Source organism: Colias philodice, chromosome 18, assembly GCF_061535455.1.
Source record: "Colias philodice isolate Cphi_HAF_F1 chromosome 18, ilColPhil1 Martin Lab GWU primary, whole genome shotgun sequence".
NCBI classification, from domain to species: Eukaryota; Metazoa; Arthropoda; class Insecta; order Lepidoptera; family Pieridae; genus Colias; species Colias philodice.
This window is the reverse complement of record NC_143103.1, coordinates 2,313,541-2,330,305: the sequence shown is the minus strand read 5'-3', so window position 1 is coordinate 2,330,305 and position 16,765 is coordinate 2,313,541. Positions and strand designations below refer to the sequence as shown.

Here is a 16,765-nt window from a genome sequence, read left to right as displayed (position 1 = left end):
TAATGCATGATGAAAATTACATTTTATATCAATAAATTAAACCAATTTAACATTAAATTTCCATTGTTATTTGATATTATGATACAAAACACTGCATTTCATGTTACATTATTTAAGTGCCCTAATTAAATAGAGCAATTAAGTAGTACCAATCTGTGGTTACGGTTCTGAAATGGCGGAGCATATCGATACTTAGTCATTGTTAAAATAAATTTCATATTTCAATGTCTATCAATTTTATGAGCAAAAACCGCAGATTTAAATTTAATAATAAATTGAACAAATTAATGCTGCTAGGAGATAAATTTTAAACTAGGAAACGTATTATACGTAAATAGCAAGTTCGAATTCCCTAAGAACCTGCCGCCGCACTCTGCCACAGTTAGACCACGTTAGACTAAATTTTAAAGGACCGTAATAGATTTTTCGTGTCAGCTATCTGGGTCGAAATACGAATGCACTCTCCGTAGGTTTGCAGAAAGGTACTCGAAGTTCGTGAAGTTCCCCGACGGCTCTGAGACAAAAGCTTTTTGGAAACAATCTGAAACTTCGCTTAGAATTTGTCGCCGTTGTTTTTTGGATCAGTTGCCATATAAATTTATGTTTTAAGGAGGAATTACAGCTTCATAAAACTGTACCATTATTACATCATAGTTTTATTAACTGTTGTTACGTATACATATTATTTCGTCTACTATCTTGAATATTCTCAAGGTTTCGGTAATTTGAAACACAATGTTCAAATATTCGTAAAAAAATATTGTTGTCGTGAATTACACAATGTTCTTTCACGAGTAATAGTGTTTGTTTGTGACTTGTAACACAATTATTTTTAATATTCTATTCTGTTATATTTGGCATCGTTTTATATGATTTTAGAAAGGTTGTGAAGCTTGACATTTTATCTTTGACATCTTAATATTTTGTTTCGATTCAGTAAGTTCTTTTTGGGTTTTAGGTCATGCTTATAGTTACTATTTTCACGATGATCTATTAAAAAGAATGGGTAAATTACAATTGGATTTCTTGTTATTTTATTAGAGAAGATTAATATTGCACGCCTCATAAGCGAAGCGTTGAGGTGGGTACTACTGTCACTTCGCGCAAAACATCTGATTTTTCAAACTTAAAATGTCTTTATGTATCATACATTGCACTTGTAAGATAATACATACACACACATATTAAGAAAAAACACTATTTTTAACGTTCATGATATTTTTGATGTCATTTTTGTTATTTAAACTAGTTAAAAAACAGTTTAAAAAAGTTCTGTCCTGGACGTCCGTGTGTCTGTATGTGCGGATCCTTTTTCTTGTTAACACGATAGCGACCGAAATACTTTACTAATCGAGTTTTTTTTTTTCTCTTACGCTTGAGTATGCTCAGGAATAGAACCCTTTCATTTTTCAGGGTCTGATTCGATGTGGTTTAATTGTTATTAAATAAACAAAAATAATAATTAATAAATATTTATTAAAAAAAAATTATGAGGCGTGCACTTTTGGATTTTCCAAATTATTTTTTTCTGTTAACATAAATGAGAATTCAACTTAAACTTCATGATGAAAGTCTCTTCGATAATATCTGTACAATCTTACTATGTAATCATAAAAAGAGTGTAGACCGTAAGTAATTTATACCATTTTATAATCCAATATCTGAACGGAATTATGTATATGAAAAGTACCTACCTATTTCATATCACGTCAACATAACAGCTCCAACTGAAGTTTTTAAATAAATTACCATATGAAGTGTACTGCATGTAGTGTGCGGCGACAGCTACCTACAAACTCGAGCAAAATTATGCAGACACAGTCGCAAAAACAAAGACAGAATATAAGATTTCATTTATAAATTACTCAAGTCACTGAATATGTTCGAATATTTAACGAGAAACGCATATAAAACAATATGAAAAGCGATTACAATGAAAGGCTTTGAAGGATCGAGGTAACGAGTATGGAGAGGCACCTTTATCGAAAATCTCTTCAGAGCACACAGTATCCATCATTTTCCGTCGATATGAAATTGTAAGGGACGGAAAATGGTTTAGGGCAATCGTTACCTACCTACAGAGTGCCGGGTAACACGGGTAATCTTCAATCTTTTTTGAAGGGCCTATCTTCGCTAATTTCCATTTTGAGATCGTTATAATATATTGTATTTTTTATTACTTTGATAGCTGGGCATTATAATGTTAATGTTGTATCGAAATTTATGAGTATCTTGTCATAGCTACTCTTTGTAATTGCACGCCTCATAAGCGAAGCGTTGAGGTGGGTACTACTGTCACTTCGCGCAAAACATCTGATTTTTCAAACTTAAAATGTCTTTATGTATCATACATTGCACTTGTAAGATAATACATACACACACATATTAAGAAAAAACACTATTTTTAACGTTCATGATATTTTTGATGTCATTTTTGTTATTTAAACTAGTTAAAAAACAGTTTAAAAAAGTTCTGTATTGGACGTCCGTGTGTCTGTATGTGCGGATCCTTTTTCTTGTTAACACGATAGCGACCGAAATACTTTACTAATCGAGTCTTTTTTTTTCTCTTACGCTTGAGTATGCTCAGGAATAGAACCCTTTCATTTTTCAGGGTCTGATTCGATGTGGTTTAATTGTTATTAAATAAACAAAAATAATAATTAATAAATATTTATTAAAAAAAAATTATGAGGCGTGCACTTTTGGATTTTCCAAATTATTTTACATTAGTATGATTTATATTTTGCCCTGAAGGGCAAGACACTAAAAACTTTAAATTACACCGTTAACCAAAACTACAACATTCCCTAGAGGAACCATTAAAGTAATAAAAGAAATGTATCAAGGTAAAAGGAACATTTTAATGTTATGAGTAACTAGATTTCCGCCCGCGGCTTTGCCCGCGTTTGCAAAGGAAAACCCGCATAGTTCCCGTTCCCGTGGGATTTCCGGGATAAAAACTATCCTATGTGTTAATCCAAGTTACCCTCTATATGTGTGCTAAATTTCATTGTAATCGGTTCAGTAGTTTTTACGTGAAAGAGTAACAAACATCCATACATCCATACATCCATACATCCATCTATATATTAGATAAGTAAGAGTTTAAATAAGAAATCGCTGATGCCAGTAATGTTATTGACTTTGAAAAAGTTTGCCTATCCACTTTGGCCAAATATGAATCAAGATGTAGTCCATATCAAAATTTAGAAATATAGACCTACATATTTTTATAATATTAACTTTTACGTTATTTACAAGATTCCCTCGTAAGCTATAGGTATACGTAGTTATGTGTGTGTCTTACTGTGTTTCTAATTAAAACTAAATAAAATTCACCCTTACATGAAAAAACAGAAAAATTAAAGCTAATCCATATAATTTAAAAATTAAACAAATTAAATTCGACAATTCCATTTGCTGCCAAAACAATACTACGGCCGCTGTTAGCAGACATTGTTTGTTTTTGTTTTAAATAATAAACATCAAACAATAGCTGTCGTGAAATCCGCGCAAAATGCCGGACAGAACTAAGCCGTATAAAAACTATTTCGTAATATTCGCGTTTGTGAAATAATTGGGCTGGCTTTCTAGGGGAAAGAAACGGGTCAAGTTCGGACGAATTTTAATCAGTGACTTTTAAATAAAATCACAAGATGACTCGCGTCAAAACTAAACTGCATTAAGAGCCGCCATGACATGGATGCTTCAGGTCAACAGCAAAGTGCAGTTGTACTGCGGTGAAAGGCATTATCTTCACGTCTCGTAGAGAATTCCATAGCAGTAAACAATTTCAGTTTACTACAGATGTACCTAATTAAATGGAATTACTTACTGTAAATTATAATGTATAAAACGCCTTTTTACCCAAACGGTAGAACACCTAATTATGATTAAAATACAAATACAGATTTCACATCGTTTTAAAAGAGATTTGACTCGTACTCCCTCGTACTATACTTTTGGAAACGTGGAATATACTTGCTTTTATTTTTATTTTGTGGACGTTTGAAATATAATTGGGAAATCTAATGAAATTGCTACTAGATTTATTATTTAGAATAACATATCTATTATAGAGAACTTCATAAAATACTGATGTAACTGGGGCAAAGCTCGAGGCTTGTGAGTAATTATTGCAACGAAATAACAGACACGATTCGCATGCGTTAACAGTTCTCAAACATTATGTTCGTAATATTTATTGAGATTGAAAAACATTTTCAATTTGTTCACATCACACTTTACTGTGCAAACATTTTACAGATCTGTCAATTTTAAAATTCAAACTTCTAAATTATTCTCAGCCACGGTTCACGGATTCGAAATGTTGAATAAGGTATTAAAACACTAATACCTATACTTTGAGTATATTCGCACTTCTAAAACTTATAAATACAATCTATTAAAAGGCAATTTGAAAGCTTTTCAGTTCAGCCCCGTTCGATGGCTCATCTTCTTTCGAGTCAACAGATATTAGCATAAAAGTAATATCAAGCCGAAGCGTCTGAGACGCCACCTGCCTTGCAGTTTTTTTTATAAATTACGGCCGCTCTTGATCTCGGATACGATAGCGCTGAAATAAAGCTCTTTAGTTGAATTATTGACTTTGTAGGAAAAACTTTTGATCCGATTATTGTGTAATCCAGTAGGTTTAATTTATGCAAATAGAAATTGGCTGATTGATTGCATAGAGTGAAGTGATTTCCACTAATTTGGCGTTTATGTTTGTATATGTGTGTTTTATCATTACATTATGTAAAGTTAATAATTATAATTTATTCGATTTGCGATTTACTCTCGTTGCTATGTATGTTACACATAATATTACTATTGTATTGGGGGGGCAAGTAGGTATCTCGCCTTGCGGCGGTGCTGAAAAAAAACTCCGGTATTAATGATTTAATGTGAAAGTCTGTGTGATTTTCTGTTACATATTTACGGTTTTACCACTGCACGTTATTTGCTGAATTTTGATGGGCTAAAAGCACAGCTAGTAAACAATACATCAATAGTCTTTGTAGTTAAACTGCTCTCTTCAACCCTGTACTCAAACTCAAACTGAAAACTGTTTTTAACGAGGCCTAAGCGACGAAATGATCTTTTTGTTTGTTTGTTTGTTGTATGTTTTCTCAGGTACGCCAGGTATATTGAGTACATAATATATAAAAAAACTGTATTACTTATGACAATGTCTCGACAGAGAATTATATTTTTTACTGCGGAAAAAGGAGTCATTCAATTCAATTTTTTTGTTGATGAGTGGCAGCTTTGTCTTATCTTGTGTGTGTCTTATGGCACATGAGATATCTTTTCAATTGTCTCTTTTTGCGTGAAATCTGATCGATTCAAGAGCGATTCTTTGCCAAAAGCACCTTTAATAAGCTGTGTGCTAAATATATCGCTCATCAAGTTTAATAATTCAACTTTTTTTTACTACCATTAATAAAAATATGTACTACAACGTAAAAGTAACACATCGAATATAAAATGTATGAACGAATTAAAGAATTCATTGTGACCAGCAAACTAATTTTCACACTCCTATATCGACGTATATAGGAAAAAAACAGATAATATAAAACCATAAATAATACTATAAAGTATAGATAATACTGTAGGAAACTTAATAATATAGTGAACAAGAAGCCGCGTCGCGTGTAAAATTATTCAATTAGCTCCTTCCTTGGTCGGTTACAATGGATTCCCTTTCACAGTATAAGAGCATTGTGGCACGTGCATATAAAATTTGTGAAATCAAATTGTCGCTCGCTACTCGCATATTATATTTAACTACTTTGACATAGTGGCGCGCTTACGTTGTAGTAATGAAGGTAAATAATATACGAATACCGGGCTTTGTTCTTGTATCATTTTTCTATCTCCGAATAGTGAGGATGATTCTCAAACAGCTTAACTGGAAGGTTTTTGAGATTCTAAGTTAGTAAATTATACATTTAAATTACGACATCACCCTTTTTTAGAGGAATCTACAATTAGATGACAAATTTCGCAGTTGTAATAGAATAAGAATGCTTTTTAGATTTTTTTTATATTTCCGGGGAATTCTTACTTCATATCAATTTATTTTTATATCATTCTATATCATAATCAAACGCCACAAATGTTTGAATCTCAATAATGAATCACCATAAACAATAGCAATTTTAATTACATCAATTATTACTTACGAAAAATGAAGCGCGCAAGTAAAAGTCCCGGCGAGATCGAAATTCTCGTTTAGTTAACGTAATTGATATTCGAAAGGCTTCGTCGCAACAATGGTTGTAATTAAAGTCCTTTACGACACTTTTCAGACCAAGATAATACAATCGATAAATTAACGAACTTGTAACGGAAAGTATCTGGGTTAATCCTATCCATAAACGTTCATGAAATCTGAAAGCTCTCAATAAATCCGACTGTTTTAAACTTTATTGCACTCATAAAATGTTTATTGTATAAATAATGTCTCATCTAATTTGGAATTGGGCTCAACTGTGATCAATATGTAAATGATATTGGGGTTTATTTTGATTGCTGTGCTGGATTTTGTTTGGCTGCTTTTACGATTTTTTCTGTAAGTAGTTGTCTACGGAAATTTAACATGAATGAACCTTCAATTTCACCAGTTGAAGTAGTTTAGTTCACTAGAAAATATCGAGCAGCTAATGAAAGGTAGAGATAATATCTTCAGCCCTCGAACCTATTATAAACTTTATATAGTTTAGACGTAAACAAATTTCATAATCGTTTGTATGTACGTATATATCTGTCAACTGTGTTTGTACTAACCTCCTCCTAACGGCGTAGACGTACAAAGCACATCACAAAAGTATACAAAATCAAGAGAACAATACGCAGTAACGACGAAAAAAAGAAATAATAAAGAAATATCAGAATAACAAATTTTATTATCCCATTTTACACATTTATACTCGAATTCGTGTGTTTTACGCTCGAGTTATAATTTTATAACAAATTCTGCTCACGTAAGCGTACGCTTCGTACTTTTCTGATCAAATTTTCCTGTTTACCGCAAACAAGGGTGTATTTTTCGGTGATTGTCCATCAAAATGTCTAGGAATGGAATAACGGAGTATCTACATTATAAACGGGTTTTATTGTTGTAACCTAACATATTTTGCGTACTGATTTTTCTCAATATTTTATGAATAACAAGCTGACGCGACCTGTGGTGGTATATTCCAAATATTCTTATTATTAAAAATGTTCTTTAAATAACAGTCTAGCTTAAAATGTTCATAGTTCTTTTGATATAACACTGTTTACTCAGATGAAGATAATTTGGTAAAAAATACCCTGAAAAGTATGAAATAAATAGGTAATATACCTATCAATATCAATAATATCCTAAGCATTGTATTGAATACCGGATTACCGGTAGATTACAGGTACCCATATAAGACCGAAAGTCAGTATTAGTTATTGAAAGGAATATAATCGCATAAAGAGGTTATCATCCCTATTCCTACCTCTCTTGAGATGTCTGAAAACTATAATAGTACTTATTAATTAAGTGATATTATCTTGTATTTATTTATTCCTAACTAAATAAGCTTAGATAAATTTCCATAGTGACATAATATATCACAAATTGTGCAATTTTGTAATAGGGGGGCCATCCATAAATTACGTCACGCGAATTTTAGAACTTTTAAACTCCTCCCCCCCTCCTTGTCACAGGTTGTCACATTTTTAGTACCCCATCCCCCCTAATGTGACGCCACACATTTTTCAAACTTACGAACCAAAGTTAGAATTATTTCCTCAAAGGCATTCAATTTTTTTAAAGAAAACTGTCGGCCATGTCATATCATCAAAAGCAGACAATTACGTACAGTCATTCCGAAAATATTCCGGACATTTTCTTACCACCCTGTATTGCACAAAAATTTCACACTGTACGTTTATAGCATCGATCGTTAGAGCCAATTAATTATACGAATGAAATCTCTCAAACAAACTTAATCAATCAGGTGCAATTACAAAATTCCACCCTGTATATTATTATATGAACAGGTTTTTCACGTCTTTTGTCTAAATAATTTTGTGGAACTGCCATTTCCCCGTTTACATTTCATAAAAGCAAAGGTATTCACAATGAGCGCAGTTTTGTTTCTGTTGATAAATAAATGGATTGTGAATTCCACTTGGTTGGGTTTAACTGTTAAAATAAAGATAGTATAATCGTATAAGAGTTAAATTGTTCGAAAGCAACGGAGATTCCGTGGGATGTCTTTATTTGGTATTATGTGGCATTACAATAGTAAATTGACTAGCAAGTGAAGTACTCATGTGTGTTAGGCAGAACTTCTATCAATTATTTCTAAATACATATTAGGTAGTATATTTCATTTCAATAAGCTCTAAGTAGAATTTTGTTTTGCGAATGTAAATGTAAATGAGGATAAACTTTATGAAAGTTTTCATTATAATAACTGTAAAGTTAACAAAACTGCATGTTTTGAACAAAATCTTATTCAAGAGACTCTATAACAGTTTATTTTATGAGATATTTTTTATTCCAGAACATGGCGGAACACAAATCAAAGGAGGTTACATGCTGCGTTATAAACGTAAGTTAATTTATATGAGCTGTCTTTTATTTTTAGTATGTATTAAATTAATGTGATATTTAAGCGGATCCTATGTAAGTAAGTTAAACTTAAAATGTGTGCTTGCCGTCCTATCAATATGTTGAATAAATTGTTTAGTTATTCCTCTGACATAAGATATATTAAAATCTTTGCTTTAGTTCATTAATAAAAGATGTCTCCCGTGAACCTAATGATAAAATTTTATTTGCTCGTATTATTGTATACCATTCGCTTACGTTACGTGATGTGGAAAACCTTTAGTGTAAGTCGGTAAGGGCTGTTTCACACCATAAGGGCAGTCATATGTACGCAGAACGGAGATTAAAATTTAACCTGAAATTATAAAGCTACAAAGCAAAATAGCTCTCTTATCTGTCAAATAATATCTATTTATTCTAACTACAAAATGAATTAATATTTAACATAACGTCTATCTTAATTTGGTAAATATTCAACTAACATAGTTTATTAGTCTAAGAATGTGTTAGGATATGAAGATGTTTGCTCTTTAATGCAAATTAAACAACGGATTCGGTAGAGGTGTGCAAATAGACTATAGCCTCGAATATGGTTTCAGCTAGTTAATAATTAATTAACCTGCCATATTTCAACCTTGTTAAGGAATTATATTTTTTTAGAGCAAGCAAAAGGGCAGGTGGGCCACCTTATGTTAAGTGGTCACCACTGCCCATATATACTTGTAAGTTGTAACATTGGAGGCGTTACAGGTGCTTTGCCGGCCTGTTAATAACAAGAAACATAAGAACTTTTTTCTAAGCCTTTACTCGTATGAAAGGCTCTGTGTCGTAAAATCGTAACGCGCGACATAAGGTTACGACTTGGTCCCAAATAATGTGCACTTGTGTCCCATAAACTCGACGCGATATCCAATTGATCGATTCAATATTTCATTCGAGCTGTTTATGATTGCCCAGTAACGTGCAGAGCTCGCCAATTTTTGTTTTATTGACTACGCTTTTTTACTTGCGCTATATCTTATTTCCTATTAAAATGGTTATAATATTATGAATTCATGACTTTGGAGCCATGTAGGATCCCACATGGCTCATGGCAAGCAGGTTTGCTTCTTGTGCTATTACAAAAAGAATAAAGCTACGAGTTAATTAGGTTTTAATGACACAATGAAGAACCTCATATTCACCAGGTAATAGTGAAAAAAAATATTATAAAGCGCAATCCTACTACTTGAATAATAAATATTATTTGACTCGAGCATTCCCTCTGAAACAGTCAGTTAAATGTAGTACAAAATGAAAATCAAATACATTGATAAAATGTGAGCAAAACAACCGTAAAACGTCCATGAAACGAAAATGAAAGATAGCAAGTAACAGTGCAGCACTCATTTGCTGTGGCAGGCATTAAGCGTTGTGTGACGTTTGGTTCAACTTCATTAGCGTTACTTGTCTATTTTGTAATTTCTTTCTGCATTTCTCTTTTAAATTCCAATGCGAATGAAACGAAACTATATTTAGCTAACATTTACGTGTAACAACTGAAATAGGATATCAATATATAAACATATGTTATGGCATGACATAATCTCAATTGGATTGATCGTTTTGTGGGTCGACATTCGTCATTCAATCATGGTACTTTCAAAGTATGTACTTTTAAAGATATATTTTTATCAGGATAACATTTATCATAAAATTATGAACTGAAAATACATTTAAAAGTATTAAATAAATAAATATTCAATTAACATTATTATGACATGGAAATGTCGAATATTTGTTACCATTAAATAATCGCAAACTTTGCTTTAAGTTAATTTTAGCAATCAGCAGTCTCGAGATCAATTAGTTAATAGGAACGGTGCGGTATCTTATGACGTAAACTCAACAGATGCATATAAGTACATATTATTTATTCGACCTCAATTTCAACTCTAAATTGGTAAATTGAAATAAACGTATTTTCTGATATGAATAAATTTTATTTTCATTGATATTATATGTATGCAGCTTATATAAGCCGACGTTATAATTATTTTATTTTATTAATAAAATAATAGCTTATTGGACATCGTAGAGCGTAAGCGTAGCCAATAAAATGAAAGCGTAGCGCTTATTGTAGCAGCGTAGCGCAATACGCGTACCATGTACCTAAATAATGTAAATACGACCCAGCATCAACTGCGCGTTTGTAAAAGAATTAGGCGCTTGGAAAGCGTACAACGGCTGACCTTCTGAAGTTTAAGGGATTTTCATTTCATTTCAGTTCAGTTTAAATGTAATTCTATATCGTAGCGCATATTGGTATATGGTGAAGGTGATTTTGTAAATGCTACTTAATACCAATTAAGTAGAATTTACAAAATCACCTTCAACAATCACTATCAATACAGTTATCGGAAAGCGGCGTTCAAGTAATCGGTTAATTGACCGATGCGGTATCATCTGATTCAATATTCCTGTAGTTATCGACATCGTGATTAAATTCATTTCATAATTTAATAAAGTCGTGACCTAGATGAGAGAGCTTTGTATTTTGTTCAAAGCAAGACGTCTTAGATATTTTTTTTTATAATATCAATTAATAAAATACAATATTTCAGGTAAAATTATATAATTGTGTATTTCAACAAAGTCGTGTAACTTTACTGAAAAAAAGAAACTCGCTAAAACGTGACTACATTGTCAACAATTGGATAAAAAAAAACAATTTAATTTTATATTTTAAAAGAAATGTCAAACTCTAGATTAGATAACGGTAGTCGAAAATTTTGTTTTTTCTAAGTTTATCATACAATTTCCTACAACGTTATAACATTTCAGGTAAATACTTGTGGAATTCCTGGTCTGAGGAGTGGGTGGTGCTGTACGATGACTCCACAATGGCCTGGTTCAAGGTAAACTATTTTTTACACTATTAACTATAAACACTTTTATTTATTGAAGTGAAACTTCTTTAGGCGAGTTTAGAGAAAAATTTTAATGTCGCGTCATGGCAATACCGTCACGTTGTTGAGGCGACGATTTTGGTATCTTTGAATCTTGCCAAAGTAGTTTCACTTCTGACACGTATGCTCGGCACATACCTACGCTCTTTTTTTATTTATGTTAGTTTTAACAATTGTTAAAGGCCAAGTAAAAGGCCAGATAAAGGCCAAAAATACCTATTACAATCTTAGTCATAGCATTGTATAACAATATTGAACTATAGTTGAGCCAATTTAATAGGCAACATTTGACGTCTATCAATTTTATCTTCATAGGGTGGTAACCTGCTTAAAAACATCGATTAAAGCGAATTAATCGATACGGACTTGAAACAATTGTCAATCGAACTTGAAACACATGTCAATAATTTATGATGATTTTTATTCCCAAGTAACCAATGCATTCGATTCTAGATGTCAGATTTCGATTTTTAGAGTAACGTCTCTGGTATTTATAAAGAAAAAAGGTTTATTGACACAAAATTGTAGCGACGTCAGTTCTTTAAATAAGAAAATGTTTATTATGTTTAGAATGGTTTATCAGTAAAATCAAATCTTAAAATTAGTTGCATCGGTCATTATTATTATAAATATGTAATCGTAATTGAAAAAAGTTAAGCAAATGTGCAGTTCTAACAAAACGAAATATCATGTTATTCTATGTCGTCGTTACTAGGTTACGTTGTTGAATTTTGTTGAACTGTCAAATGTTGCCTATTAAAATGGCTCTACTATAAATATGTAATAATAATATAAAGGTCCGTATTCATCTACGTTATAGTTTTATAAAAATACTTTCAATTCATCCTCAATTTTTCCTCAAGATATTCAAATTCTAATCAGCCCAATCACATCGGAGGCAGGAGACAGGTGTCCATTCACAAAAGACCTAATCAGATTGATAATTGATTTCAAAGAGACCATTCATCACGTAGAAGGGAGCCACTCCCTTGATCCCATTTTAAGCCTCGACGTTTCATCTGGTAGCTTTAGGATGTGATAAATCACGTTAAAATATTACGGAAATATTCATCCGATCATATTATAGTTTAACGGGATAACATAAAAATTAAAAAGTTTAAGGGGTACATAAGATAACTTTATATATGTTAGTCTGTCTAAGTGTAAGTCTGATACATGGGTCTAGTAGGTCTGTAATCTGAAATTAATTATATAAATAAAATCAATATAAATTAATAGCAGCTATTCTTTAAGAACTAAGAAGTAACCTTTAAAAATAGTTTTGCTATCATCTTTTTTAAAAACTAAATAGGTCAAGAAGAGGTCGCACATGAACTTTTTCAATAACCATAAATAGTCGAACGATAAAAGTTTTAACTGCAAACGTAGTAAATACTTATAGTACTATAACTTCTTGACGCGTTTTTTATGTTAAATATTATAGTAGTTGTAAATTCACCTCACGTAAACTCAATTTTTATTATATTAAATTACTAGCGGTCCACCCCGGCTTCGCCCGTGGTACATATTTCGCAATAAAAAGTGGCCTATGTCCTTTCTCGGGTATCAAAATATCTCTATACCAAATTTCATGCAAATTGGTTCAGTAGTTAAGGCGTGATTGAGTAACAGACAGACAGACAGAGTTACTTTCGCATTTATAATATTAGTATGGATGTGCTATTTATTAAATAGGTTTGAAGTTGGTGCCGAACATAAGCACTTAGTATTAAGCCCGTGCACCGACATCAAACCTTTTTAATAAATAGCACATATAAATTATTTCTTACTTTTCCGTTTTTGAAGTCGGTTGTTTTTAACGCAGTTATTTTTATTAGTGAATATTAAGCTTTCCGTGCGATTAGAGCTTTTTATGAGAATTAAGCTCTCCGTGTGATTAGAGCTTCTTGTGAAAATTAAGCTCTCCGTGCGATAAGAGCCTTTAATGAAAATTAAGATCTGCGTGCGATTAGAGATTTTTGTGAAAATTAAGCTCTCCGTGCGATTAGAGCTTTTTGTGAAAATTAAGCTTTCGGTTCGATTAGAGCTTTTAATGAAAATTAAGCTCTCTGTGCGATTATAGCTTTTTTGAAAATTAAGCCTCCGTGCGATTAGAGATTTTTGTGAAAATTAAACTCTCCGTGCGATTAGAGCTTTTTGTGAAAATTAAGCTCACCGTGCGATTAGAGCTTTTTGTGAAAATTAAGCTTTCCATGCGAATAGAGCTTTTTGTGAAAATTAAGCTCTCCGTGCGATTAGAGCTTTTTGTGAAAATTAAGCTTTCCGTGCGATTAGAGATTAATGAGAAAAATTAAGCTCTCCGTGCGATTAGAGCTTTTTGCGAAAATTAAGCTCTCCGTGCAATTAGAGCTTTTTGTGAAAATTAAGCTTTCCGTGCGCTTAAAGCTTTTTGTGAAAATTAAGCTCTCCATGCGATGAGTTTTTTGTGAAAATTAAGCTCTCCGTGCGATTAGAGCTTTTTTGTGAAAATTTAGCTTTTCGTGCGATTAGAGCCTTTAATGAAAATTAAGCTCTCCATCCGATTTTATGCGGTTATCAATTCGGCTGGTATATTTTTTTTTATGTATGTACACCGATTACTCCGAGGTTTCTGAACCGATTTACGTGATTCCTTTTTTGTTCGATGCGGGATGGTGTCGAATTGGTTTTTTCGGATAGGCCCAGTAGTTTTTATTTTATGAGCATTTTTGTCTGTACTCGATGACTAAGTTGATATGTAGCAAGTAACTTTGATTCACTTCCCGGTAACCGATTGAGCTGAAATTTTGTATACGTATGTAAATTTGATAGCGATGAAACATTATCATGACATGAAGCTGATTTGATGAGGGAATCGGAAGGTGGCCATAGGAACTCAGTAATATATTGACTCAACTTTATCGAGTTTGGGCTCGTTTGATTCGTGTTGAAAAATACACTAAAAAGTATTAAATAAAAATAACTGCGTTAAAAACAACCGACTTCAAAAACGGAAAAGTAAGAAATAAAAAAGATTTGATATTATTAACTACTACATAATATTGTACATTGTACAATGTACATATTTCGCAATAAAAAGTGGCCTATGTACTTTCTCGGGTATCAAAATATCTCTATACCAAATTTCATGCAAATTGGTTCAGTAGTTAAGGCGTGATTGAGTAACAGACAGACAGACAGAGTTACTTTCGCATTTATAATATTAGTATGGATTGATTAAACAACTTCGCAGTCGCAGTTTCGGTCGTTCCCAAGTAAAAAACGTAGTACGGAATTTTCTGGTGCAGATATTTTTTGGGCGGCAAGATAGAAAACTTTTTCATTTTTAAGCTATCAGTTTGTGCAATCGATTAAATTAATAAAACCATAAAAGATCACAAGTTTAAAAACACGAAATAGTCACACTATAATATTTTACAAACTCATATCTTCTTCTTTATATATAAAAATGAATCGCAAAATGTGTTGGTAAGCGCATAACTCGAGAACGGCTGAACCAATTTCGATAATTCTTTTTTTATTATATTCCTTGAAGTACGAGGATGGTTTTTATGTAGAGAAAACGTAAATATGTACCACGGGCGAAGCCGGGGCGGACCGCTAGTTTGACTATAAAATACAACTGCAATTACGCGCGCGATATCATGCGATATACAAAGCCTTACCAAAGCGACCGCGACGTTTTGTTTAAAGTATCTCCACGGTTACTTTAAAGTATAATCTCACTACTAAAATCACCCTTCGCCGGTTGAAGTACAACGATGGCGGCGAGAGAGGCAGGTGACAATAGCTCTCAGCTATGTAACGAACGCCGAAGGACACTTCTTTAAAATGTTTAACTTTTACCGTAATATTTTCTTCAGCCTGAAGTTAAATAGGGTGCAAATGGGTGTTAAGGACCTTGCTTTTCTCCCTAAGAATAATCTAGAAGCCAAGAGACTCATTTGAAAACCTTGTTTTAAAAGCTATACAAAATATTGACGTGGATTTAAATTGCACGGATTAAAATGCATAAAACGTATTTGCCCACAGCTGTTTTGTTTTGCTTTCACAATTTTTATACTGGAAAGAGTTTTATTTTGCCCGATGCTTCAGCTGAATATATACTTTGTAGGTACGCTAGGAAAATAATTACTGGTACAAAATTGTAACGACGCTGGTGTACTAAAAGCGAAAAGTTTCTTTGCAACGCAAATATATCCTCGTCATCTTGCAATGTGATATTACGCTGCAACAAATCAGGTTTAATTTCAGACTCTTAAACATCTAAATCTTTTTTCTTTTAATAGTTCAGGTCTCTTTGACGACAAAATTATAAAAAGAGAATATAAAAATAACCTTTTAAATGAATATCGAGTCTCTAAATGATAACTCAGAGCCCTTATCATAAGTTTTTAAATACGATTCATTTAATCGATACATAGTATTTAGACTGAATGATAGTTCATTCATGTGAAAAGGAATTTCACAACAAATTCAGTTACTAGTTTCCGGCGCTCAAACAAATTCAATTTCGGCCGTGTCTTCGAACAGAGCCAGTCTGTGGTAAACCTTCATAAAAATCAAGAGGAAAGATTGAAGCAAACACCGCGTAAACTGATTCCTGTATTCGTTTGGCGCAAATGTAAGAAAAAAAGCGGATTTTATCAAAAGCATGTATAATTTATCATTCAAAATGGAAGTGAAAACTTGAAACATTCTGGGTCTTATCAGATTTTTTTCCCCAGTATTGTAAAAGAAGACAGTCAGACAAATACTCGAAAATAATATTAGGGCCGATTTTTCAATGCTTGGTTAAAACATATCCGTCCAATAAAGTATTACCTATACGATAATATTAAAATGTCACGTAAACTGTCAAATACGGGCAATAATTAGAATACGTTTTATTACTTAAAATCCATACTAATATTATAAATGCGAAAGTAACTCTGTCTGTCTGTCTGTTACTCAATCACGCCTAAACTACTTAACCAATTTTCATGAAATATGGTATGGAAATATTTTGATACCCGAGAAAGGACATAGGCTACTTTTTATCCCGGAAAAATGATGTAATCCCGGAAATCCCACGGGAACGGGAACTATGCGGGTTTTTCTTTGACTGCGCGGGCGAAGCCGCGGGCGGAAACCTAGTGTATAATATTTATAGAATATATATATCTCACAACCTATAGCTTATACCACACACTTATGCCAAGTTATTATAAGTTTT

At 32.5% G+C, this 16,765-nt stretch overlaps 1 protein-coding gene across 1 annotated transcript in view; it reads left to right on the top strand.

Moving 5' to 3' along the window:
- Positions 1–16,765, top strand: part of LOC149480270 (uncharacterized) — a 52,525-nt gene that overhangs the window by 11,223 nt on the left and 24,537 nt on the right. The window contains exons 3-4 of the mRNA XM_089706655.1: positions 8,556–8,603; positions 11,426–11,499. Coding sequence (XP_089562781.1) covers positions 8,556–8,603; positions 11,426–11,499 — 122 coding nt within the window. The remainder of the gene's footprint in view (positions 1–8,555; positions 8,604–11,425; positions 11,500–16,765) is intronic.